At 33.5% G+C, this 27,887-nt stretch overlaps 1 protein-coding gene across 3 annotated transcripts in view; it reads right to left on the bottom strand.

The window, feature by feature from the left end:
* The window catches only part of LOC102951886 (pleckstrin homology domain interacting protein), a 138,501-nt gene that overhangs the window by 108,106 nt on the left and 2,508 nt on the right, over positions 1–27,887 (bottom strand). For all 3 annotated transcript variants that reach the window (XM_042986702.1, XM_042986701.1, XM_042986700.1), the window contains exons 5-6: positions 14,786–14,936; positions 14,600–14,698 (exon numbers count right to left, since the gene is read on the bottom strand). In XM_042986702.1, the coding sequence (XP_042842636.1) occupies positions 14,600–14,698; positions 14,786–14,936 (250 nt within the window). The remainder of the gene's footprint in view (positions 1–14,599; positions 14,699–14,785; positions 14,937–27,887) is intronic.

Here is a 27,887-nt window from a genome sequence, read left to right on the forward strand (position 1 = left end):
CAAGTCTTTTCTCAGATTTCTGTCACTTCCCAATGAAGCCTAACCTGATCAGTCCATTGAAAATTGCAATTCATTCCCTATCACAACCCACAACTACTCCTGGTCATCCTTTATTTAGCTCTATATTTGTTCTTTTTCCATCAGTTATCAGCTGATGGTATACATTTATTAGCTCATTATGTTCAATGTTTATTTCTTGCCTCCCCAAACTACAACTTATATAACAAGCTCCATATGTGCCAGATTTTTGTCTTTTTTGTCCTTGTATTTACCTAAAAGCTGACAATGCTACCTAGAGCTGTACCATAGAGCTGACAATGATGGCTGGCACTTAGTAGATGATCACTATATATTTGGTAAATTCAATGAACAAATTACATATAAATATATAATAAGATTATTATCTTATTAGATAATAAATTATCTTATTAGATAATAAGATAATTAGGCTTAAGGAATAAAACAAAAATGGAGGATTTGTCAAACTGATTACATATCCAAAATATCTCTAAATAGTTCTTCATTTCAACTCCTCTGCTAAATGGATTTAATTTGGAGGGAAAGAGAAAACTAAACATATATTACTCAAATTCCTAAGTAAACAGACCAGCAAATAAAATAAACATTCAGAAATCACTGTTAAACATTTGAAATATCAGTCTCTTAAAGTGTGAAGAGAGAAAAGAAACAAAATGGTGAAAACCGCCATCTGTACCAAATCATTCAGAACAGTCTTTGAAACAAAGTCTATGTGCACAAGCCTACAGAACTATTAGAGATAAACAAAAGGCCCACAAATTTTTAATGTTAGATATAAATACATACATATCTAACCTGTGGGCTCATGTTCATTACTTCTGTAAGTATAAGGATGATAAATCAAATCTCCCCACAGGTCACTTTTCCCCAGTTTATACCTAGTTATTTTTGAAGAATTGATTCATTTCTCTAATCATAATACTATGGGTATTCAGTGCAGAAAATAAGAGCACAAATGAAAGAAGAAAAATCCATGATTCTAACACCTAACGCAGTCACTTCTAAAATTTTGCAAAGGTTTCCCTCATAAACAGCATTTTAACAGCTATGCTATATTCCTTAATGAAGTAAGATTAACCTTTAAGTTTGACAGACTCATGTTCAAACTTCATACCATGGGGACTTTAAGCAAGTGATTTTATCTCAATTTCAATTTCTCCAGTTATATTTCTAGAAACATCTTCCACAATATACTTGACTTTCATGTTATGTAGTTCTTTGACACCTCACAATTTCACAATTTTCAGTATATTTCCCTTTTTAAAATAATTTCTTCTACTGATTTAATATGAAGAGTTCTCCTAACCAGCCAATAATACAACAAATATCCACTTACATTTTCTTTTACTTCTCTGCGGTTTAAATTTCTCACTTAACTCCTTAATTTATCTGGAGTTTTAGTATATACAGAAGTGAGTCTCTAAAGACATTTATTCTACCCCAAATAACCATTTGTTCCAGACTTTTCATTTATGAATCCTTCTCTATTAAAAATCGTGATTAAATTATCTTACATATGTATATCTGTGCCAGATCACTGACCACATGTCTATTTATATGCCAGTACCAAAAATTTAATTTTGTAACTAATAATGTTTTAGTATTTATCTGGCTATTTATCACTATGCATCCATTTTTAAATGTCTTAGTCTTGATTATTATCCTATTTGAGGATCACTGATAAGTTAAAAAAAATCCATTTGTTGGGAATGTAAGGATAATTTCATTACCTGATAAACAACTGACATCTTTCTATCTAGGAACATGATGCTCTGTTCCTATACCTGGGACCAAGTTTTCAATACAGATGATTTTAAGAAAAGATAAACATAATCAAAGTAACCTTACGATTTTCCTCACTATACAAATCTGGACCATCTGAACCAACTTCCTGGGAAATCTGTATACAAATCTGTACTATTTGAACCAAGTTTTGTAAGGAAACACTGGGTAGCTGCCAGGAAAGAGCATCTGCAATAACCTTAGTAGCTATGATTTTGAGGACACTGGAAAAATACATGATAAAATCTCTGCAAACAAAAAAGAACTGAAATAGAAATACTATCATTTCCCTCCAAAATGTTTAGATTTTTTTCTCCTTCTGCTAAGTACTTTTAAAATGGAGAACACATCGTGGAATTGCAATAAATTATCCAAGATCAAAAGTAACCATTGCTGGGTGCCTCAGTGGGTTAAGTGTCAAACTCTTTGATTTTGGCTCATGTCATGATCTGCAAGATCAAGCCCCACCCACATCAGGCACTGGGCTGACAACATGGGGCCTGCTTGGGATTCTCTCTCTTTCTGTACCTCCCCCACTCATGCTCACTCTCCTTCTCCCTCCCTCTCTCTCTCAAAATAAATGATAAAAACCTTAAAAAAAAAAAAAAAAGTAAAACTGCTAAAAAAAAGAGTTGGGTAAAAAAATTTTAATTACTATGAATTAACAAAAATGCAGAGGTTAGTTTTTCTGGGTTTTGTTGTTTTTTCTTAACAAAGAACAATATAACATGCTGTACAATGTCTACTCCAGTGAAGGAAAACTGTTTTCCTTTAACAATCTAAACTAGTATAACTAGTGTTTGCAACTTCTGCCAGCTCATGAAAGCAGAGTCCTGCTGGTGCCATAATGAATGCAAGGAGAAGCATGTGGCTGTAGATTCCAAAACCCAGAGAATTTTTATGACAATAGATGAAGAAGCAAAGGAAAGACAGAATATGTAATTCAGCAGGTATCTCAGTGTAACCTGGGATCTTTTCTTATACAGAGAAAGGGGTACTCAGATAAAAAACCTCAGGGTATTTTATAAGAAGAATAACTGATTTTTACTAAATTTATTTTTGTACTATATTTTGACTAATTTTATTCTGTGATTCTGGTTAAAAAAACACTTTGGGGTGCCTGGGTGGCTCAGTTGGTTGAACATCCGACTCTTGAGTTCAACTTAGGTTGTGGTCTCATGGTTTGTGGGATTGGATTGAGGCCCGTGTTAGGATCTGTGCTGACAGCACAAAACCTGTTTGGTATTCTCTCTCCCTCTCTCAAAATAAATAAACCTAAAAACAGAACAAAACAAAAATCTTGGAAACCTCCCAGAGTTTCTGTAAATAAAATGCAAAATAGTTATAATTGATAATTAATAACCACATAAACAATTCTTAAGTTAAAGTAGAAAAGAGTGAATTCTGGATAATCAGTACCAAGGTTTCATTTTAACCTCCATTATCTGTGTTAATAAAGGCTTTCTAAATGTAAAATTAGGAACCCATAACTATAAAACAAGAATTTGGAAACCTATAAAACTAAACTTGAGTGAACTACAAAACTGGTAATAAACATGTAAGCAAGACCACATGAAAACAAATTCCAAACTGCTTTATTGCTAGATGATAACTAGTTTTCCCAACAAAATAATGCTATATCCATGACCAGGCACTTACAGAATAATTACTATAGAAAACACCCTGCAAGTTCAAAAAGTTGCCTATTAGTGTGTTGGTGATTTCAAAATTTTCATTAGATAAATGTGTGGTGTAAGGTATTTGATAAGGCATAAAATTACATAAAATTTTATTCATTTTAAAGAACCACAAAAATGTTCTAATGAAAAGAAGATATGACTATGGGGTCACAAAAAAATAGCTATATGAATCTCTAAAAGAGAAGTTATGCTAAAGCCAGGAATCAAATACCTTGCGAAAATGGCTGTGATGAGGAAAAAGTCACCAAGGCTTAGAGCTAGAGACTTCAAGAACCCAATGATTGGAGTGCCTGGGAGGCTCAGTCGGTTAAGTGTCCGACTTCAACTCAGGTCGTGGTCTGGTGGTTCACAAGTTCGAGCCCCACATCAAGCTCTGTGCTGACAGCTCAGAGCCTGGAGCCTGCTTCCGATTCTGTGTCTCCCTCTCTCTCTGCCCCTCCCCCACTTGCACTCTGTTTCACACTCAAAAATAAATAAATGTTAAAAAAAATTTTAAAAAAATCTAATGACAGAAAGTCTTATCTGCTTCAAATAATGTGGGTAAATGTCAAAATACAATATAATTACTAAAGTGGGGAGAAAAATGGCTATAGAACACTATTATGAAATAACGGTTTGGAAAATAATGGCTAATATTTACTGAGTGCTTTAGTACATGCCAGGCATCTTACATTGATTCTCATTTAATCTCACCCGTCTTTTAAGGCAGATACTATTATCTCCAAGAAGGGGATATTCCTTACCAGCAAGGAAACTGAAAGATAAAATTTAACTTTCCCAGAGGTGAAGTCCAAGGTTGAATTCAGGCATCTACTCCCAAGAGCGCACTCTTACCATGGTGGTTAGGTAAACAAATATTAGAAAAAAAAAATGACTGAAAGGAAATATGCCAAAGCAGTAATAGCAGTTAACCAGTGACACTGACTGCTGTTTGAACTGTTCTCTGATTTCCAAGTTTCCTCTACTGATTATTTCCTCTATTCATTCTGATTAATTTTAATTAAATAAAGTATAGCTCAGTCTGTCTCAAGGAACTCAAAAGAGCAATATGACAAATCTAAACTGTCTGAAGAGATTAACTTAAATTCAAAACCTGAGAAAAACACACCCAAGGATAAAGATGCAAAGCATTTAAATTTATTTAAGCATAAAAAAAGAACCCTTAAGACTAAGCATACCGAAGCATCAGAATTGTATACTATAAAACAGACAATAACCACTGTCTATATGACAATGAATTGAATGATAAGACTACAAAGAATTTACACCTGGTTTGATTCAAAAGCCATAAAATAATACAAAGCACCATTAATTTTGTTTGTAAGTTTTGTTTCTAAAATCTTTCCCAATAAAATTTTAAAGTAAAAGAGAAATATATCAAAGACAGTGTAGGTTCAATTTTATTTGGGAAGGAATCCTATAAGAAAGAACTTTTAACAGTTAATTCACCATAGAGCCACAATTGATAAGCTTGCCACAATTCTCCTGAGGTTACTAATATAGACATTAGTAGGGAATAACAACCAAATGTTCGTAATTTGAGGGTCACAGATAATCTGGAAAATAATTCAACACAGACTGGCTTATTTCTACATCATCATCTGATCTTTGTATCATTCTGCACCAGTAACTAGCAACTAACCAACACGAGAACAAGGCAAATAAATCACCGTTAACTGTAATGAACAAAATTCCCAACTTTAGTTTTATAGTAAAAGGGGTCTGTAACATTACAAGGACAATCCTGTAAACAGCTTTTGGTCCACGAAAAAGGAAAGAGAGAATAGAAAAGTAAAATAATCACCTGGGCAACACAGCACCCAGGAGAGCTTCTCTCTTTATTTTACTACTCTAACTAAAATAATTAGTATGCACAGTAGCTACCCTCCAAATCTCTACATAGTCAATTTGGTGTTTAGTTGTACCTCCCATATGAAAGACACCACGTTTTTAAGATTTAACAGATACCACAAAGACAAATAAGCTCTAAAAAGGAGAGCACAAATACTAAAATAAAATACAGAAAGTAAAGAGATGATTCCAAGAGTTAAGCAAAAAAATCTCATGAACCAAGTACATAAGCACAAACAAAACAAACCCCCAAAACAGACATTACAATTACAAGGATTCAAATTTACTAGAATTGTAAAATTACTTGATTTGTATTATTCTTCCTCCTCTTTTCTTTCTTGGAAACTAGTCTGATGGTATTTCAACCATAAAACTTTTAAATGTTTTTATAGTAATTTTAATAAAAATTCATTTTTTTAAAGCTATATAGTTTTATGCCAAACATTTTAATCATTTAATTTTAAATTAACAAACATTTATATAGCACCTATATGGGCCAAGTATGGACTAAGGGATGTAACGGAGAAAGAAAACGCACAGTACTTACCCTCATGAAGACTGTAGTCTAGCAGGGAAGACAGACGTGAAACAAGGACTTATAACAAGAAGTGTCAGCAAAACAAAAAAAAGGTTCAGAAAAACCTTAAAATATACAGCAGAGGGCCCTAAATATATGGCAGGGGAGGGAAGGGGTTGCATATCAGTGAGTCAGGCTTTTCTGAAAAACAGACATTTAAACTAAGACCTGAAAGTGGAACAAAGAATGTTGGTGGGAAGGGAGCATATTCTAGGTTGAGGCAAGAGCATGTGCAATGGTCTGAGGCTGGAAAGAACATGGCACTCAAACTATATAAGGAAGTAGGTATGGCTAGCACACAGAGCACACTGGGTGAAGTGTCAAGAGAAGAGATGGGAAGGTAGGGCACAGACTCCAGAATGTTTTGTAAGCTATGGTAAGGCATTCTGGACTATTTCCCCCAAATTAGGAAGTTAAAGGTTATTAAGGAGAAAGAAGTGGGAATTACATAAGATTTGCTTTGGGATAACCGATTGCCATTTTATCTCTCGACCACAATGAGAACAGATCACAAGGAATATGGCTAAAAGCAAAAGCTGATTTTGCAAAAGAAATCAAAGGGCTCAAAAAACAAAATTTCATTTTAAAATAGAATGTAATCAGTTTGCCAACAAGACTGTTAATAATGCTTTCTCAAGGAACTGAATTATTTTCTCTCAAATTAAGTTATTTATATGGAAAGAGATAAACTTGAAACAACATACCATGTTTCAATCTTTCTAAAGTTCACATTCTGAATTCAAAGGCTCCTATACCCAAATCAATAAATGGACACAAGTGGTACAAGGCTAATGCATAAAGAATTTCACAGAGAAGGCAAAACGGTGCTAAATAAATGTGACATAAAGTTAAATGCATATTTCAGAAAAACACAACCAAGGATAATTGACTTGGTCACTACCTCTTCTTTTTTTCAGCTTCTTTGATAAAGTTGGGGTATCTTGCAATGTTGTTATGAAAAGCAAATGAGACAACATGTTCTATAAACTCAAAGGTATTATATACTACCACAGTATTGACTTTGAACAATCAAATCTTCATGTTGTAAAATTAAATCTTACTAACCACAGTTTTTCTTTTACTTTTTAAAAGACTTTATGGGACATCATTTTTTCCCCTTCATCTTCCTTATGGAGCTGAACAAACTGCTGCTCTCTTCATATAAATATCTATTCAGCCTGATCATGGATTTCCTAGTTTCAAGATGTCTAGGAAGATGTTCAATTCCTTGCTTTTTTTTTTTTTTTGGTTTAAAAATTTTTATGTTATTTTTATTTTAATTTTTAAAATGTTTATTTTTGAGAGAGTGAGCGAGCGAGCGTAGGGAGGGTCAGAGACAGAGGGAGACACAGAATCTGAAGCAGACTCCAGGCTCTGAGCTGTCAGCACAGAGCCTGACATGGGGCTCGAACTCACAAGCTGTGAGGTCGTGAGGTGTGAGATCATGACCTGAGCCAAAGCCAGACATTTAAGGGACTGAGCCACCCAGGCGCCCCTAAAAAAATTTTTTTTAATGTTTATTTCTGTGAGAGAAAGAGACAGTGCAAGTGGGGAAGGGACAGAGAGAGAGGGAGGAAGACATGGAACCTGAAGCAGGCTCCAGGCTCCAAGCCGTCAGCACAGAGCCCAATGCGGGGCTTGAACTCGTGGACCGTGAGACCGTCACCTGAGCCGAAGTCAGACACTCAACCCACTGAGCCACCTAGGCGCCCCAGAAAACGTTCAATTCTTAACCTCAAAATTCAAAATAAAAAGTCAGAGACTTTATGAAGAAAATAAGATAATTTGCTTCACTTAAACAGATATGAAATTCAACATCAAAGTAAACAATCTGGAAAAATATGGGACACAAACTAAAAGGGGGTAATGAAAGGCTAATGCTTCCTAGTTACTACTGACACTGCTTGCCAGACATAGTACAACAAGAGGGCAGGGGGCACAGATGATACCTCTCATCACATCTATGACCTTAAAAAGAATTTCTTCTCATTATTTACAAAAGAAAATAAAACACAGCTACAAGAGCAACAATTTGAACTCACCTAAGTAAACTGTCATTCTTCAAAGTGTTTCCCCTTTTCTGGTCAATCATAAATTTGAAAAGAAATTTAAGCAAAAGAAAAAAATAAATAATAATGTCTATTTTATATATTTGGCACTTTGGCATAATGAACATTAGCTTTATTTCCCTTAAAACAAAAATGCAATACATCTTAGGAGTCTCTCACAGTTACCTATTCTTAGAAGGCAAAACAAGGAAGTAGAGAGGCGGAGGGAGGAGAGGAAGGGGAGCAAGGAAGAGAATTAAAATAACAAAAACCTGTGCCAAATGGAAATATGAATGTCATTCTGAACTTTTCTTGTCCCACCTCATTCATTAATTACATCAATTACCTACTTCCTCTTCATTTAATATTTACTAATGCTGAGGAATTCGGTCCATAAGGAGCAATAAAATATAATCTTTATCCTCCAAGCCCTAACAGTACAGTAGAAAAAAACAAAGGTAAATAAATATCATTCAAGGGACAGATTAAAAAACAGAAACCAAGACCAAAAAATAAAAATCCAAAAAATATAGCTAAGTCAGAAATGATTAAACAACACAAATTATAAAACTACTAAGATTAGAAAAATAGAAGAAAATGAGTTCTGAAAGAGAAAATGGTTACTGAGAAAATAGGTTAAAATGAATGTATTTAAATAAGTGATGAATAGATGCCTAACTTAGGATAAAGTATGGACTGAGGTAAAAAAAGTACAAAACTTAACAGAATATGAGGTAAAGAATACATGAACAGGAAAGAAACTACAGATTATTATTATAATCTTACAAATTACTGAATTATATGTCAAATGTTAAATTATATGTTAAATCTTACAGATTTATAACATACAATGTTATTAATACTTATGTAAGAAACATGGTTACATGAGGAAAAAATTAACTCTAACCTCCAGATCTCAGCCCAGTGCCAAATTATGTTAAAAAACTACCAACTGTAGAATAAGTCAAATATTGGAAATGTGGCAAAACAGCACAGTAAAAATAGAAGGGGAAAAGACCCTTTTCTTTAAAAGTACTCAAGATTTGCTAGCAAAATAATGCATTAAATGAGAATTACACACAGAAAGGGCAAAAAGTTACATTTAGTGTAGTGTACATTGTGCATAGTCACTTTGCTATCTCATTTAAGTTTCCAAATTACCATATATGGTAAGTTTCACCCCTATTTTACAAATGAGGAAGTTGAGAGGCTAAAAAATTAAATAATTTGCCTAAGGCCACGCATCTAGACTAAAGCCGAGTCAAGATTTATAATCTAATTTTAAGCAAATCTTTGCTGCCTTTGTTCACACTAGTTTTCTCAGAAAAAACTATAAATGTAGATGAGATCTAAAACTTCTTTTCATGCAAAAAGCTTCTTAATGTCAACTGCATGTTTGTGTAGCAAGGCTATTTTTCAAGGTAAAGCTTTCCTTACACTCACACAGAATGAGATTTCTCAATACTCCTTATCCTCACCCACCAAAACTGGAACTTTGCAGCAGAAGCAGCAAGTAAAATGACAGAAGCAACAAGCAGAACTACATAGGCAAAACAACAAACAAGATGAGATATGGAAAACCTAAACATAAAAAGTTTACTTGGCTAATATGGTAAATGTCAAAAAATATAAACAGGCAATTAGCAAAAGATTGTTTTACTTTATTACAACCTTTTCCACAAGATAAACATGCATTAAATGAATCCCCAAATTTAACTTTAAAAACAGCTTTAATGTACCTATGTCTCTTCTTTCCCAGCTTCCCTCCACTAATGTCATTTATTATTAAATTATGCCTATTAACATAGGCAAATACAGAGTAAATTATATCTGAAAATAGGCATAATATGGGTAAGGAGATTGGAGAAAGCACAATACCTGAGATCATAAGTATTTTTGAAAGTAAATCTGTTATTATGCCTAATACATGATCATGTATCTCTTCCATAGAAAATGAGTTAGGAGATAATGATAACAGATTAGTAGGACCTTTCTTTTCTTTTATTTCTCTCCCATTGAGAGAGGTTCTAGAGGACTAGAAAGCAGCTGGCTGCTTTGGTTCTCCTGCCCTGAGAATGAATTCCAGTTCAATTTTCACAATTTACATCAAGGACTAGGAGATACAAAGCAATCGGGATTTATAAAATAAAATAGGGTAAAGACACACTGAGATAAGCTCAATACCTGGTTCTTAAATGATACAGGTATGGGTTTTTGACATCTCAAGTGTAATGAACTGATAATTCATTAATAAACCTTAATTTCTTAAAAACCAGCTTCTGAGGTTTTCCCTTAATTCAATGATATCCTTGGACCAAGTCTCTCTCTTGGCTATTCCAACCATCTATTCCAATTTTCACCCCCTATACACTGCTGAATTTTTTGAGTCCCACTCCAGTTCATCAATTACCAACTGCCTCTTCATTTAACGTTTACTAATGCCTAGGAGTTGGGTCTATAAAGAGCAATGAAACATAATCTCTAACCTCCATGTCCTAACAGTATAGTAGAAAAAGAAAAGGAAACAGACACAACTATGTGACAAAAGCTATAGAAGAGGTAAGTATAAGCAGACATTTAAAGTTTAAAGGATGAATATTCATAGAACTAACAAAAAAGAGAGACACTGCAGACAGAAATAAAACGTGCAGAGACAAAGGGTTAAGGGTTTAGCTCACTGTTAAGAACTGCCAAGGAGTTGTACAAAACTAGAGTACAGGTAGAGGCGAGGAAAAGGCGGGAAGATGGGAAAAGGTCAGTCTTATGAGCAACATTACATGGTTAAAACTATTCAAAGTCAATGAGGGAAAGGAGGCATGATAGGATCACACATGCCTGCTGGAGACAATTTTGCCCCAGGGACATTTGGGAACATCTGGAGATATTTTTTGGTTGTCACAATTCCAGGGGCAGAAGGTGGGAAATGCTACTAGCATTTACTGGGCACAGGCAGGGATGCTGATAAAACACCCTACAATGCACAGGGCAGTAGCCTACAACAAACAATTCTCTGGCCCAAAATATAAACAATGCCAAAGTTACAAAACCTTGATTTAGAGCTAAATCCTAGGGCACAGGAATAAGACTAGAGGCAAGGGATCAAGTAGCCTGTAAGTTCAAGGAGAGCAAAGGTCAAGCATGTTCTTATTTATCCTAAAATTCCAGATGCTAGCCCAATGCCAGATATAATGAATGCAGAGAGATTCAGTAATTACTTAGTAAGTGAATGAATGATGTTACAGCTCCAGGCAAGAAGTACCAAGGCCTCAAATGTGGCTATTGCAATGGTAATGAAAAACAGACTCAAGAGATTAGAATAAAATACACAAGCCTTATTTACTAAATGAATGTTAAGAAATGAATTAAGAAGTCTAACTCCCAGGCTTGGAATAACAAGTTTCACAGGGTTAGAAGTTCTATTTTACACATTTTAAAGTTTCAGACAAATGTGAAATACTCAAATTGAGAAGTACAAAAGTTTGCATATAGTCTGCAAAAATCTAAGAAAGGAAAATCCAATTTATCACCACACTTATCTTACATGATCTTCTGAGTTACAAGAGAAAGTTCATTAAAAAAAAAAAAAAAATCTTAAATTCCTAAGTGCAGTTTGGTAACCTGGAACAAGAAAAGACAATTAACAGAAAACCTTGGTGAGATATGAATAAGATCTGGTATTTAGTTAATAATAGTGTCCCAATGCTGGTTCTGTAGTTTGGAGAAATGTACCAGGTAATAAGATTACAACATTAGGAAAAACTGCACAGGGTGTATAAAAGGAACTGTGAACTATCTGTGCAACTTTTCAGTAAATAATTTATTTCCAAGTTAAAAGTTTATTTTTAAAACTTCTGTATCTCAAATGTTTCAAAATTTAAATATCTAGATGTATATTAAACATTTAAATCCATAGTTTATGAAAAGTTAAAATGATAAGGTTTTTTCCTTACGTCCCTTTTTACTTGGTAGTACTACATAGATCAAGGAAAGAGCAAAGAAAATCTTTAAAAGTAGCTAGACAGAAAATAGCAAAGAGGAATCAACAAAAGAATTAAGTCAGTACTACAAATGTTCATATTTAAAAAAAAAAATCTTCTAACCCATACTCTGCGATAACGTAAAATGATACACCTTATCACCATGCAGGCCAAAAGCTTGATGAACTTTTTCTTTCCACTTCCATCCTATTCCCAATTTTGTAGCAGTCACAAAACATTCAAGACTGTCACCAAGGTGAACCGAAAAGAGAGAATACTAAACTATGACTATAATAAATAGACTCATTTTTAGTTCAGCTTTTTTTCTTTGGGAACTTAAAAAACTATATGCAAATATGAAAAAGCAGGTAAAATTGGCATTATAATAGTTACTTTTTTAAATACAAAGAACTAGTATTTTCCTGAAAATACAAATGGAAGAAAAAAGCATTCATCTTAACCCTTATGAAATTAAGTCTTTCAGAAAGGTACAAAAATTACCAGCTTGGTAATTAATTCTGATACCTGAATATACCAGTTGCATTACTCTGCTGTAACAAAAAACTCAAGACATTTTGGTCATATTCCCTACATCCATGTCAGCAATATTTACTGATCTGACCATGAGACTTAACACCAATTTTCTTGAATAGCCAAATGCTACGACTTGAAAGTTTAGCTTACTGAAAATAAGACACAGCATAATGGAGTCAGGCTGGTTTCATGACTCACTAAACATGTAACCTTGGTCAAAATGCCGACGTTTTCCATGACTCAATTTCCTTCTCTATAAAGTAAGAACAATTCCTCCTATAGGCCATTTAGGTTTTAAAAGAGAATATAAATGAAAAATGCTTTGAGTACTGCCTGGCACATAGTAATTACTCACATAGGAAACGTTAAGATGAAAGTTATGTACCGTCAATCATTCTTGCACTTGCATTGCCTACCACAGGGCTACATGACAATGTGTTGAAAGAATAACATAACACATTCTCTTTACTATACAGACCTGTAGTTTTTCACAGAGAGGATAAACTTCTCCCTACCAGTGAAACTCCTTTAATATTTTACCCTCCCCTTCTTTCAACAAAACCATTTTGCCCCTAGTATAATTTTCTAAGTGCAAATATACTCTAGTGTCTCAAATCCTTTGTTTTAATAGTTGTTCTTTATATATAGATAATAAATAAATATCATTATGTAACCAAGACAATATACTGAAAAAAAAAAAATCATCCACGATTGTCTGCCATACAAATGTCACATAGGATACCTTTGGAAAATAGGTCAGTGAAAACAAACCAGAATACATCACAGAGACAAAAAGATAGAAATCGTAAAAAAAGAGGTGATAGAGAAGATAAAGTAAGGGAGTCTAGTATGTGTTCAACTGGAGTCCCAAAGGAGAGAGAATGGAGCAAAGATGATATTTTAAAAGATAATATTTGAGAATTTTCCAGTGCCAGTAAAAGACATTACAGATTCAAGAAACCTAATGGATCTCAAACAAGAAAAATAAACCCCACAGACACCAAGGCATATCACAGACAAACTGCAGAAAATCAGCAAGATTTCCAAGCAGCAACAGTTAGGAGATTTAAACTCACATATATCAATAATTATACATACAGAACAAAATGCCTTACATAAAACATAAAGACTGCCATACTATATTTTTAAAAAGCCACTTCTTTGCTATTTTTAAGAGATATGGGAAATGAAAGGACACAAAAAGGTTAATAGTAAAACAGTGAAAAAAGATATACCATATAAATCTTAAGCAAAAGGCAGAACTGCAATGTTGATGATCAGTATAAGTATCCAGAAAAGGAAGAAGTAAGTACGATTTGGATAGGTGGGAGAGGGAGAATAACGCTCCTGGATAGGCAAAAGGGTGGGGGTGGGAGAAAAGGCTATGACTAAAATATGAAAGTCTCTGAAAATTAGAAGTTTAGATTGGTGCTAGAGGAAGTATGACACCATTAAAATTCCTTAAACAACCTCTTTATACTACCTTGAGTAGAAGGACAACACAGCAAGGGTAGAATTAAAGAAGATTAATATTACAGTATTCTAAGTATGACTCGGAAGGGAAAGAGGGAGAAGACACTGAAAGCAAGACTGGTTTGGAAATGCTACAGTAATCCAGGAAGACCAAGGACCAGGTAGAAGAGACAAGGGATGAATCTAGGAGGTATTTCAAAAGGAAGACCTATCTGCATCAGTTTTCCTTCTTTGAAATTTTAAAGGCAGAAAAATACACTATGCTTTATAAAAAAATAACTGAACTATTTTTGTTTTCCACCATCGTAACTAATGTGTATTGTGATACAGTCACCCACAAAATCAATCTAATACATTTTAGGAAAACAGTTTTTCTGTAAAAATAGAATATCAATAAGCTAGTTAGCCTACATTACGTACAATACATACAATCCATAATTACATATCATGACTTCACTACTAAGATTACTGACATAGTAAAAAGAAATGATAGCTTTTTCCTTACTTGAATGCTAATGCACATAATATGAAATTCTCTTGAAGTAACTAAAACATTTTTATATTCAAAAGCTCTTTACCAAGAGGATATCAACTTGGTAATGAACTCAAACAACTCACCAATGCTGGGTGGGCTACCATAGTTAATTGGTGACTCAGGTGGTCTTCCACAATGCAATGCAGCCAGAGCAGATCCTTTCCACACAACATGCTTGCAGCCTATTAAACACACATATTTTTATGGATCCAAAGGTAGGACACATACACAAAAAAGAATGTCTAAATCCTATTACAAATTGTTCATACTTTTATTTGTGCGTAGCAAGGACTGTCTTCCAGCTCCTAATAAAGTTTGTACTCCAGGAACGCTTTGTGGAATTTCTTGTTCAAGAAGAGGTCCTAGCCGATGACATATTTGCAGCAAGTGATCAGGTGCTAAATGTCTGTAATACTTCACCTATTATGTGAAAGACATATAAAATACTTGCTAAATAAAGTGATATAGTTCTTTGTAATAAATAAAATATACTTTAAAAAATAGAATAATTTGTTCTGGCTAGTCCACATTTCATTTTACTTGGGGTCAAAGTTCATGTTTGTTCTGTTCAACCACTTGACTCACAGAATAGTTACCCCAACCATCATTTACTTCAGTGAGGAGAAAAACTGCTAAAGAATTAATGTAACCTAAATATAGCAAGTTATAAATTAGCAGATTCTAGTCAATGCAAATACTGACTGAAGAAAAACTATATAGCATTATAACCTAAAATGATGTTTAAATTTTAATTTTCAAAAGCTTCAAACAAGTCATCCAACTACAAAATATAATAAATGTTTTGAATCTTTTACATAAGGAATATCTCCAGAATAATTAAGGACAAAACAAAAAAAAAAAAACCCGATAGTTCATGTACTCATCACAAAATTTAAAAACAATTATATAGCCTCTATGATGAATTTTGTAATTCACAAAAAACCTTAGAGAGAAAGGCCAAACTGCAACTACTGATTTAACTAAGCTTCGACTATAAAATAAATCTACCTACCACAAAAAGTTTGGGCACTTTGGAACAACTTCAAAACACTGTTTAATTTATGATAGCATTTGAAACCAAGATATGAAATTCTAATATTTTTATTATCCATCCTGAAAGTCTTTTAGAAGAATCTAAAGAGAATTACAGAAAAAAAGTATACTATTTTATCATTTCATGATTAGGGTATCAAGTTATAAAAAATTTGTCAATGTACCACCTAAATATTATAGTTCAGCTGTTCTCAAAGTGAGTTCTGGGAACTCCTGAAGGTTCCTAAAGTAAAAGTCATAAATAATACTAATATATTATTTTTCTTTTTCACTTTCTCATGGTGGATTTTTCCAAAGGTCAAGTGGCATGTGATATCACAACAGACTAAATGAGGCTGCAGATATAAGAAACCTATTAAGCCAGACATTAAACATCCCTGAAAATGTAAATCAATGCCACTCTTCAAAACTTTTAGAAAACTGTTATAAAAAATGTTAATCAACATGAAGTGAGTTTATTATATTTAAATGAATAAAATATTTTATAATCTACCTTAATTTTTAAATCATATGAACAGATAATTCCATGTAAACAAAGAAAATTCAGTAATTTTTATTAACATAAAGCGGTTCTGAGGCCAAGTGTTTGAGAAATGCTACTCAAGTACACACGGTAATGGCACTTTTAATATGAATTCCTTATAAGATTGATCTGGGGAGGGAAGTGAAGGGTTAAATCATTTCATTCCATCTTGCAGTATCTGTTATACCCAAACTATAGAAGAACATGAATGGTGTTTTTATAAAGTTAGCTACTATTCATCCTTCTAAGCTGAAGCCAATTAAGAGAAACCAACCTACTTTTTATCATAATACATTCCTGTCATAGAGACAACAGAGAGCCATACTGTTACACCGACAATTTAAAATAATACAGCGTGTGGCATATAGTAGATGGTCAGTAAGTACTAGTGGAATGAAGAATGGCAGAAAAGAGGTCCCAATACAAACTATATATACTATATTATGTACCTCTGAAAAATCCTGAGATAAATCTGTTTGATTTTAATACAATTTCCTAAACTTATTAAGCTATGATTCCTTTTCCCTAATATCACCATCTTGACTCAAAACATACTTTTTCAAACACTAAGGTGATTAGCTAAGCAAAAAAAAAAATTAGAAGAAATTACCAAATATGAATTTTTAAAATTATATTTAATCTTCCCTAATTTGCTTAAAAATAAAATTTAAAGGAAAAAGCCTAGAATATTTAGAGTCCCTTCTAGTTCTAAATTGTATATCATTATTCTAATGTGCTTTCTTTAAACTAATCAAAATTTCTTTTAAAAATTTTATTTTAATCATAAAGTTCATTACTTAATAACTTCAGTTTTGTGATTATCCTGTTTTGGAGTCATTTTGCAAGACTCATTTCAGGTAGTGAACCTGAATATCTTTATTGCAGAATTGTGTCTTTGAATAAAATACTATGAATCCACTTTCTCAGACTTAGTCTTCCCTTGGTGATTTAGTATATTTCAATTTTCCAAAACCAACTTTCACTTTAAAAGTCAGATACTTTCAGTTCTTAAAATCCTCAGGGGCTTTCTGGCTTTTGAAACTTTATACAAGCTGATTCGTCTGCTGGAAATCTTTTCTCTGCCCATCCACCTTCCCCAACTCATTCTTCTTCATGTCTCAGTCTATGCCTCACTGCCTTCTATGACCTACTACAATACCTCTGCCCCCCTTTTTTGGACATTCTATCTTTGTATTTCCATAGCACATTATACTCCTTCCCAAAATGTTCTTTTACCCCACTAACCAGCAGTCTGTAGTACTTCTATCATATTGTTCTTCATATATTTTGTTATCTAGACCTCAGTGAGAATCTAATCATAGCTATGATCCTCTTCCCCCCAAACAACTCTATCTTTCCCTGTTTTGAAGGTTCCTAAGACCCCTGCAATATCCTAAGACTGCCCATTTACTTGTCCATGACCTATATAGGTAAACACAGGCTTAGATCTCGTTCACTTGTTCTACCAGAGTTCTACCAGAGTCCAGCTCCAGACCCTATTTCTTCTCACTCAATACTTCCTACTTGGACAATTATTATACCAATGATTCCAAAATTTGTAACTGTAGCCTAGGCTTACACATCAAACTTCCTTAAAAGATATCTCTCTTTGGATCCCAAGCCCTCCTCAGCTCAACATATGCAAAATGAACTCATAATCCTCATGTCAACACTCACCTCCCAAAATGTTCTCTACCCTGACAAACGGCAACACTATCCATCCAGCCTCAAGTGAAAAGGTTGTATTTTTTACATTGCCCATTCCTCCATCTCCTTCCCAATATCCAAGTAGTCACCAAGTTCAATTGATTTTCCCTTCCTATTCTCCACAACAATCCAATTCAAAATCATCATTGCAATAAACCCCTCTCTCTCCCACATCTACTCATGCCTCCAACCTCATTCGAATCTGTAATCTCTTCTATCCCAGAGGTACTCTGTATACTGCAATCATAATGATCTCTCCAAAAGCTTTATCTGGTCAAGTCACCCTTACTTAAAACACTTCAGAGGGGCACCCGGGTGGCTCGAGTCAGTTGAGTGTCCGACTGTAGCTTGCAGTTCGTGGGTTTGAGCCCTGCACAGGGCTCTGTGCTAACCGCTCAGAGACTGGAGCCTGCTTCAGATTCTGTCTCCCTTTTTCTCTGCCCCTCCCTAGTTCACGCTCTGCCTCTCTCTCAAAAATAAACACTTATAAAAAATTTAAAAACACTTCAGAGACGGGGCGCACCTGAGTGGCTCAGTGGGTTGAGCGTCCAACTTTGGCTCAGGTCATGATCTTGCAGTTAGTGAGTTCGAGAAATGTGTGGGGCTCTGTGCTGACAGCTCAGAGCTGACAGCTCAGAGCCTGGAGCCTGCTTCAGATGCTGTCTCCCTCCCTCTCTGCCCCTCCCCCATTCACGCGCAGTCTCTCAAAAATGAATAAACATTAAAAAATAAATTAAAAAACAAAAACAAACACTTCAGAGACTTTCCTTGCTCTTTAGATATCCGACTCCTTAACATGGTCTACAAATCCTGAAAGGCACGTATGGTCCATTCATATTTCTCTACTTCATCTGGCACATTCTTAGTCCTACACACTCCAGCCCCCACTTACCACATTTAGACACACTGGCCTTTTTTCAGGTTCTTTACCTGCACTCTCTGCTCTCAGGCTTTTCCCATGTGGCATACTCTCTACATTTCCCCACATTTCCTTGCCCAAACAACTCTTCAATGTGCTTCAAATCTTCTCTTCAATGTAATCTCCCTAGTTTTCCTTTATCTTACCAGTCTAAATGTGTTATCTTGGGTACATACTCTTGGCAACTTTTTCTTAACTCATGTACCAGTTTGTTATTATACATCTAAAAGTTTAATAATTCAATGTTTTTCTTCTCAACTTCGCCATTAACTACAAGAGTGTAAGAATCAAGTCTCTTTTTGGTCCAAACTGCATCACACACATACATACACACATACATACACACACACACACACACACACACACACACACCCAATACATACTTATAAAAATAAATGAAAACTTTCTTTTGCTACCTTAAATCATTATTCTTAAGGAGTATTAATCCATGTCACTATGGTCAATAAAATGTAAAGACAAACACAAATTTTAAAAAATGAAAATGGTTCAAAAAATTAAAATGGCTCATATATGACTACACATATATGTGATTTTTAATTTTCAAATTAGTAAGATACCGTATCTTTAATATTAAGCTTTTTAGTTTGAATAAATTTTTATTTTATTTGTTTATACTAGTAAATAACTAAAAGGAAATTAAAATCAAAAGGGAAATCGGAAATGAGATCGTAATAAAATCCCTTAAACAAAATGTATATATTTGGATTCTTGGTAATGGTTTGTACACTATTATTTGGGAAAAACAAAACAACATCCTCAATTCTAATATACTGATTACTTTCCATGACCCATGTTGCTTTCAATTTCTTAAGACATTCAATGTATAAAAAGTATGATCAAATTATAAAGTTAAGGGTGATAAATATTAACACTATCTAGCTAACACATATTGACTACACTCTAAATGCTAGGCCTTGTGGTAAGTTGGTAAATTTTACATGTAAAAGCTCAGTTATTTTAATAACCCTAAGAGATATGAACTATTATTCCCGTTAATGAAGAAATTATTATACAATAATATAAAACAAGGTTCCCAAGATCACACACATTTAGTGGATGGCAGAGATGAGAATCAAACCAAGGCACTGTAACTCCAGCCCTCATTTACACTGCCTGTAGTACCTATTGCCTCAAATACATATATATCAATATAGAAGAAAGCTTAAAAATAGACATTCTGAATAGTTTTCAACACAGACATTAAACTACGCCGAAAAAGAAACATTCTAAAGTTCACTTTCAGTACTAAACAAATTAGCACAAAGGCACAAATTCCTACAGGTAAAGGGCTACACTTAAAACAACTAAGGATAGAGGGGCATCTGGCTGGCTAAGAAGAGTATGCGACTCTTGATCTCAGGTTTGTGAGTTCAAGCCCCACGCTGGGTGTACAGAGTAAATAGACAAAACTTTTTTAAAAAGATAAACAACTAAGGATGGAAAATAAAATTACAAAGATAGAGTGACAACCCTAAATACTCTCTCCTACTATGGTTAAAGGAAATCAATGTGATCAGCCCTACTTTTCTCAATATTTCTAAGATTAAAATTTTAAACTCTTAAAGTTAGAAGGTACAAACAGATTAAACCATAAAATTTATGATTACTATCCTGAAAAGAAAATAAGGAAAATGCACTATTTTTTAGCTGTGCTCCCCTTTTAAATGTTCATAAACATCTCATCTTCTCTCCTACTCAGATGCAAGAGCCTGATTTAAGGATGCAAACTCTGATGTCATCTCACTGAGATTCACTCTTAACACCAGGGGGCTAGTCAGAGCTTTTTCAAACTTCTCATATCCCCACTCCCACCTCTAATCCCAAAAGAAAATCACTTGATACAGTAACAACAATCTTTGGGTTAAGGGTCCATAATTAATGGTTAAAACCTGAATTAAAGGTGTCCCTGTGTAAATATGTTAGGATATCTAGAACAGAGGTCAGCAAACATTTTCTGTGAAGGGTCGGATGGTAAATATTTTGGGCTTTGGAGGCGCCTATCAGTTGTACATACATATTTTTACCAACTCTAAAAATGTAATAACTTTAGCTTCGAGGCCTTACAAAAACAGGTTTCCTACACAATTTACCTGCAACCAACATAGTTTACCACCCCTGATCTAAACAATTCTTGGTTCTATCAAAATTTCCACTAGCAAGGATAGCAGAATTCTGTGAAAGAGACAACTCTGCTCAAGCCTTCGCCCAAATCATAAGCCTTTATCACTCCTTTTTCCAGCTGCATATGTAAAACATTTCTAGAATTGTCTATCACAATTTGAACAACAGGATCCTCTTCTGAAAATGTAAACTATAGCAAGGAAGGAGCAAGGAAAGACTGAGGTCTTTGAGTAGTTTACTCTCTTGCATCCCTGCCTAAAACTATCTGCTTCTGCTTGCTATGCTACTTCATATAAACAGCCGTTCTTCCCAGCCAAGAAAATTTTGACATTGTCAATGGAAATTACCGTTAAAAGGTAAATTTTATCAGTGGGAAGAAAATATAAAAAACTTGGAAGCCACTGCATTCCACCAGACATACTGTCATTAAGAATTCTACTCAATTTTTAAAGAAAAGGTCAGTAGTTTGATTGAAAGCTCTAAAGTCCAACAGTCTACGTTTAAACTTGCTGAGCGCGGGAAAACATTTATTCCACATCTCAATGTCCTCATCTACAAGACTGAGACTGCCAAGTCACCACCTTGGGAGGTAGTGATGGTAGCTGACATGGAGTTGTCTGTCATTTAAATTACACTTCACATTACATGCTCCATGTTGATCTTTCATGTTGAGAATCTTTCTAGACCTACGCAGGGAAAAAACATTTTGGAAACCATTTTAAGGACCTTTCCAAAATGAGGCAGATCAATACAATGAAACTACTTGATTTACCTATGAGCTCTAGAAATATCAGTCCTTCCTCTAGCATATAATTTAAGAAGTCCCTATGAAAATAAGATCCACAAATATTTAGCACTACTAGGTCCTGAACACCTGATCTGTTCTAAAAATGTCAGTTTTTTCACGTTTTCTCAATTTTTTTCAAATCTGAAAGGCTAGTTACTTCTGCTCTCCACTATAGTTCTAAATTCTAAAAGGTCAGCTTAGTGAAATACAATTCTTATTTTTACAACTATTCTAACATATGAACAAAATCATAAATTTAAAAGCCCTATTTACCATTAATCATTCTGTAAGACCTATTTTTAAAACCAGATCTCAAATTCTCAAAACTTTAAACTTCTAATTATAAATCAACAGATTTACAAAGTATAGGCTAAAATTACATCCACCATCTTTAAAACTAGTTTACATTTTCTGAGCAATTTTTTTAAAAAATTGTGATAGCCTTCCACGTAGAAAATACACGGAATACTTACTTTGTGTCAAGTATTCTCAAAATTTATCTTCACAAGCAAATAAGATCAAGTATTTTCCCCATTTCACAGATACAGAAAACTGAAGTCCAAAGGTTACAGCTTCTTAAAAGTCATACATTTAGAAAATAGGAAAAATTAGTAATCAAACCCAAGGTCTCCTGATTCCAAGATTACTGTTATTTTCACTACGTTAGTTTCCTTCTCAAAACTTTAGTCCCTGCTCCACTGTCACACAGCTCTTAGGATTATACTCAATAGAACCTACATAAACATTTTTCGAGTCAAATCCTCTAATCTGGTAACTATTCTCACAAGGACTCTTTACATGCCTATGATTTCTTTGTAATTAGAAGTATAATAAAATTAATACAGAATCTTATTAAGTGTCAAAATTAATCTTGGTGGTCTATTTACCCTTAATTAACTGTCAATAAACATGCTTGAAAGACTGTCTTCTATTCACAATTTAATTAACCACCTAAGAATTCATTTAGAGAACTCAGCTAGTATTATCAATACAAATCTGTCTTTTAAAGAATATTCATGATGCTCTTCCAAATTTTATTCATCACAATCCGACTATATTTTGCTACAAAAAAAAAAAAAAAACTTTATCAAGAATTTAGGTGTCCAGAAACTACAAAGGATTCTCTATAAAAATTAATTTAAAACACTACATGATAAAATTTAACTTTTTGAAATATTACATTTTGAAGTTTTGTTTTTAAATTAAATCATGTTTCCTAAGCAAAATTTGTACAGTTAAGAAATCCTCTTTAAAACATTATTTACTAAACTAGAATTTAAATTTCCAATTCGGGATTCTGTTGGAAAAGTCATCGTCTATTAATTTAAAGACGGAAAATTCTTAAAGTATTCTTAAAATGTCAATATAAATACTCTTAAGAGAACGACTAGTTTCATTTTTAGTCATGTTTCAGTTTCAAACAGTATACTCAAAATAACTAACACCACACATACAATGGCAGTGAAGTTGTTTAAAAAAAAAAAAAAATGCATGTTTCTCCAAGTTGCCTAGAATTTACTCAAAATCTAAACCAGAATCAAATGACACAAGGTAAATATTTCTTGCATTTCTACTATAACCTCTGCCAAGACAGGCTATGTGCCTGTTCTCTATCCCTGATAAAGATCAAATGGGTCATGCCACCATGATCACAGGCCACCTGGAGTCCAGAATACGTGCCTCCTGCTGCCATCATCCATGCTATCACGAATAACCTAAGCTATATTATAAACCTCATTCCATTTACAATTTAGTTTTAACTTAAACAGAAGGAGCATCAGATCATGTTGCTAACTACATATTCTTAGTATGAAAAACTTCTCATCCAACCAACCACCCTTTTCCTTATCTGTCATCCCTGAGCTCAAATAGGCTGCTTCTGTGTGTGTAAGGCAAATAAAGATGGACCAGCATCATATCTGAAGATTGCCTTCTCTGTCACTACAGAGACCAAACGTTCTCACTTACATATTTCATTCTTCTATATCATAATTTTGATTTTTTAGTACACTGAATCCTCAAATTCCATAGAGAAAAAAAAAGTATCATTTTCTCCAATCTGTTCTAAAATAGACTCTTCTATATTCCATATGCTCAGTAACATATACTTATCCATTCTAAGATAATTTATTAGTTTTCACAAATTACTCATAATTGTACCCATAACATAGCTTTTCACAAAGCAGAAATCGATAATCTTTACACATTTTAAATTTTTTTCTAAAATTTTAAATTTGGTTTGTATCATATAATAGCCTTTATTACTTTTAGATGTAATTATAAAAGCAACTTAAATACCCTAGAAGAAAAATACACTCATTTTAATGCCTGATTTTCTTGAATATAATTAAAAAGCCCATTAAAATGGATACTTAGTACTGTTAACTAACGTCCACTTTGCTTATTAGTATTACATACACTTTTCTGTGAATTCAGAAACCTAAACAGGGAAACTACAAGAATGAAATTAACCTGTCTGGTATTACTTGTCCAGAACAAGTTGTGTAGGATGCAATTTTATCTGTTACAATTCTGCAGTGACAATGACAGGTAACTATAAAATTTGGGAAAAAGAAAAATGACTGCAGTAGACTAGATAAGGTGCTTCTACATAAAAGAAACAAAAACTTGTGATCTGACAAAGGAATTTTGAGTGGATTAAAAAATTGGCATTCATAGGATTAATTTAACCTAGTGCTCACTTAAAGATTAATTCAAAAAGTCTGTATTAAGCTCTGTTTAAAACATGTAACTTTAAACCAGACTGACAAAACATGTCCTCTCTGACAATTTCAAAAATACAAACCATTGTGAGGAGTTTAAATTATACAAATCTTTGAACAGAAGGAGACAGAAGCAACAGCCAAGTTCCCTTCACAAATCCCTAAATGTCATCTGACTACCAAAAGAAAAAGTTTCATGTATTCTCTAACCAGTTTTGGATACTTCAACTACCCAAACATTTTTTAATGTTAATTAGTCCACAAAAAACAGTCATAGAATCACTATACAGACCACCAAATTTTTTCTAGAATTCTAGCCACAATGTTTTAAAAATTATTTACTTTTGGTATTTATTATACTTTTTTCTACCTTAGACTTAATTATTGGATCTACAATATAATTCTACCGATAGTATCTTCTGAAGTTTTGAAGTGGTCTTTCTTACGCTGCAGCTGCTATGTTCAGAAAATTATGCATACTTACTTCTCAAATAAAGATGTTTTTCTTAAACTTTAATGCATCATAAAACTATAATTGGAACCTTTACTACCACGATTAAAGTCCTGATAATTGCAAACACAAACCTTTACGTCGTACTTGATTTGTGCCAGTCAGTTATCAGTCACCGAATCCTACAAAATAGGGCTATTTTTAGCCCATTTTACAGACTGGAAACAAGCTCCTGCAGTACTATTCTGCCTCATTACAGTCATGTAAAACACCATTATGTAGTTGGCGATGGGATAATCCAACTCCTCCTTATGTTCAGGCCACTTTACAATCATTTGGGAGTATAAAGAATTTAACAGGTACTTTGTTTCCTTTAAAAATATTTGTAAATGCCTCCAACTTCTTAAAATAATGGTATATATACCAACAGAATAACTGCATAGATAAGAAAGGATCAAGTTTTGCCCATTTCAGCCCTTCAGCATGTTTCCCTAACATGTTAACTTTGTAGTTTTCATTAAAAGAATTAGGAGATTTTTTTTTTTAAGTTTAATTTATTTTGAGATAGAGAGAATCCCAAGCAGGCTCTGTGCTATAAGCGCAGAGCCCGATGAGGGGCTCGAATCCATCAACGGTAAGATCGTGACCTTAGCCAAAATCAAGTCGGACACAGCTGACTGAACCACCCAGGCACCCCAAGGACTATAGGATACAAAAGCTGTGTTTTAGCGACTACCAAGCAAATCTTACTATTTCACTGATACTCTATTAAAAAACGAAATGTAACTCTATTCTGCACATTCACTTCATTACTCGTCATCTCCCACCCCCAAAATTTTACTGGTTAAGTTTTAAAAGTGCCGTATTATCTTCAATATAGAACAAAAATACCTCATTCAAAAACATGTTTTTGGTTTTTTTCTAAAACTTGTCTCCTAGGTTTTGAATCTTAACTTTCACATTAATCAGCATACTCTAAATACATGCACACTTATGATCTATAAATATATCTTATTCATGGTTCTTATTCTTCTCTGAATTTAAGACTAGCAATAATTTATGAAAACTAGTACTTAAACCATGGAGAAAAATATACTAATTACAGAGTAAAGAGGCAGTCTACAATGTGGGTAGGGTATCAAAAATATTCACCTGTCTCTAAGAAGAAATATACTACAACCTAAGAATGGCACTATAAAAAGCATTTATATAATTTTCTAATCTGTAGGTTTTCTCCGTATCTACTTTTTTGTGTTTTGGATAACCATCAACAAAATGAAAGAGTTGAGCTTTTAGAGACAATGTATTGCTATTTCTTGTTCAAAATCAATTTTCAGATTACAAAAATTTCAATTCACTCATTTTACAAATGAGCTAACTGGGACCCAGAGAAATTCCATAACTGCTTGAAGTAACCTGCAGGCTAACTGCTGACAGGACTAAAATCACAATCCATATCTAACTCCCAATCCTTTCATTTGAATAGAAAAATTTCTAGTAAGTGGAATGATTTTAGGAAAAGCAAATACCACTACATAAAATAAAAATTACATCATTTTTAACATTTAACATTTTAACTGGGTTTAACATGAACCCAGTTTTTATGTATATACATATACATACACATATACATATATATATGTATAGGTATACAAACAAAACAAAACAGCCATGTAAGCAAGAAATGTAATCAGAATCCCAAATTTGGTAAAAAGTGTTTATAAAGATTCTGCCTCAAGATCCCGTAAGTATGCAATCACCACTAACTAAAGTGACAACTAGACAGCGAAACTTAATACACCAACTAATTTCACTATTCAAAATAAGAAATAAATGACAAAGCTTTCTCTTTGCCCAAAAATTATCTGAGTTTTCCTGTTCTATAAAAAGTTACCTATGCTTAGCTCCGTTTAAAAAATAACAATTCTGATGAAAGCTTATAATATTCCCTTTTGCTTTAAGACCAACCTATTTTTAAAAATATAAACTCTGATTAAACATATAAGAAACAAACCATTTCACTTTGTATCAAATTCCATTCAATCTTAAAAATGTTTTAAATCTTAAGGTAGATGGTAATACAATGATGTTTTATAATAACTTTATCACACTTGCAATAAATGCATCCTTTTTTTTTTTTAAACCTGTAATCCTTTAAAAGTGCTCTTAAAACTCCACTTTCCTCTTGGTCAAAACTCAATTGCTGTGATTTACATGTAGGCTGACTACAGATGCTGATCTATGTTAAATAGCTGTAATTTGAGGTTTTCTAGAAATTTAAATCTGACCTATATATTCTTCCACTTAACATATTAGTCAATTTATCAGTTAACAGAGCAACATATTTCCAGATAGAGATAGACACTACTGAAACCACAAATAATAGTTATTATTTTGGTTTCACTCACCAAATTAACTTAAAACCAATGTTAAGTAAATTCAACTTGAAGGCAACGAAGTTTTTTAAGTCATAAGAATAAATTAAGACAATAGAGAACATTATACAAGAGATTTTGCATGTGCTCACCTAGACATATGGTGTTCCAAAATGTCTTAGAGCTAACTGAATTTCAAAAACCCAAATTAAGTTAAACCAAATACCCACACACCTAGTTATATAGTTTGATGGATATAAAAGCACTTCAAAAGGTGTCTTTTATCCAGTAGATATGGAGTGAACAATATGCTGAATGAACAAAAAGAGAAAATGAACCAGGAACTCTTACATTTTAACGAGAATTCTTAACTGCCTCTTAAGTATGCCAAGATGACTGTTCTGGTAAAAGGAGAAAACACTCCAGGCAAAAAACCCCACTTCCATGCAAAATAGGTGGATTTTGAAAAATAACACACTAAAGAAGACACCACTTACTATTCTAAATCTGTTAAAGAGACAAGGAATATAAATTCATTTTATTAATATATGAAATGAAAAACCCTCTCAAGAAACTAAAAATGAACATTAGTGCCCCTGTTTTTACTGGAGAAAACATGATATTCATGCAAGTATTACACATTCCCATAATTTAGCAAAATACCATCAGCTGCTTCATTTTAAAAATGCAG

The sequence above is a fragment of the Panthera tigris genome, chromosome B2, assembly GCF_018350195.1.
Source record: "Panthera tigris isolate Pti1 chromosome B2, P.tigris_Pti1_mat1.1, whole genome shotgun sequence".
In the NCBI taxonomy this organism is placed as follows: domain Eukaryota; kingdom Metazoa; phylum Chordata; class Mammalia; order Carnivora; family Felidae; genus Panthera; species Panthera tigris.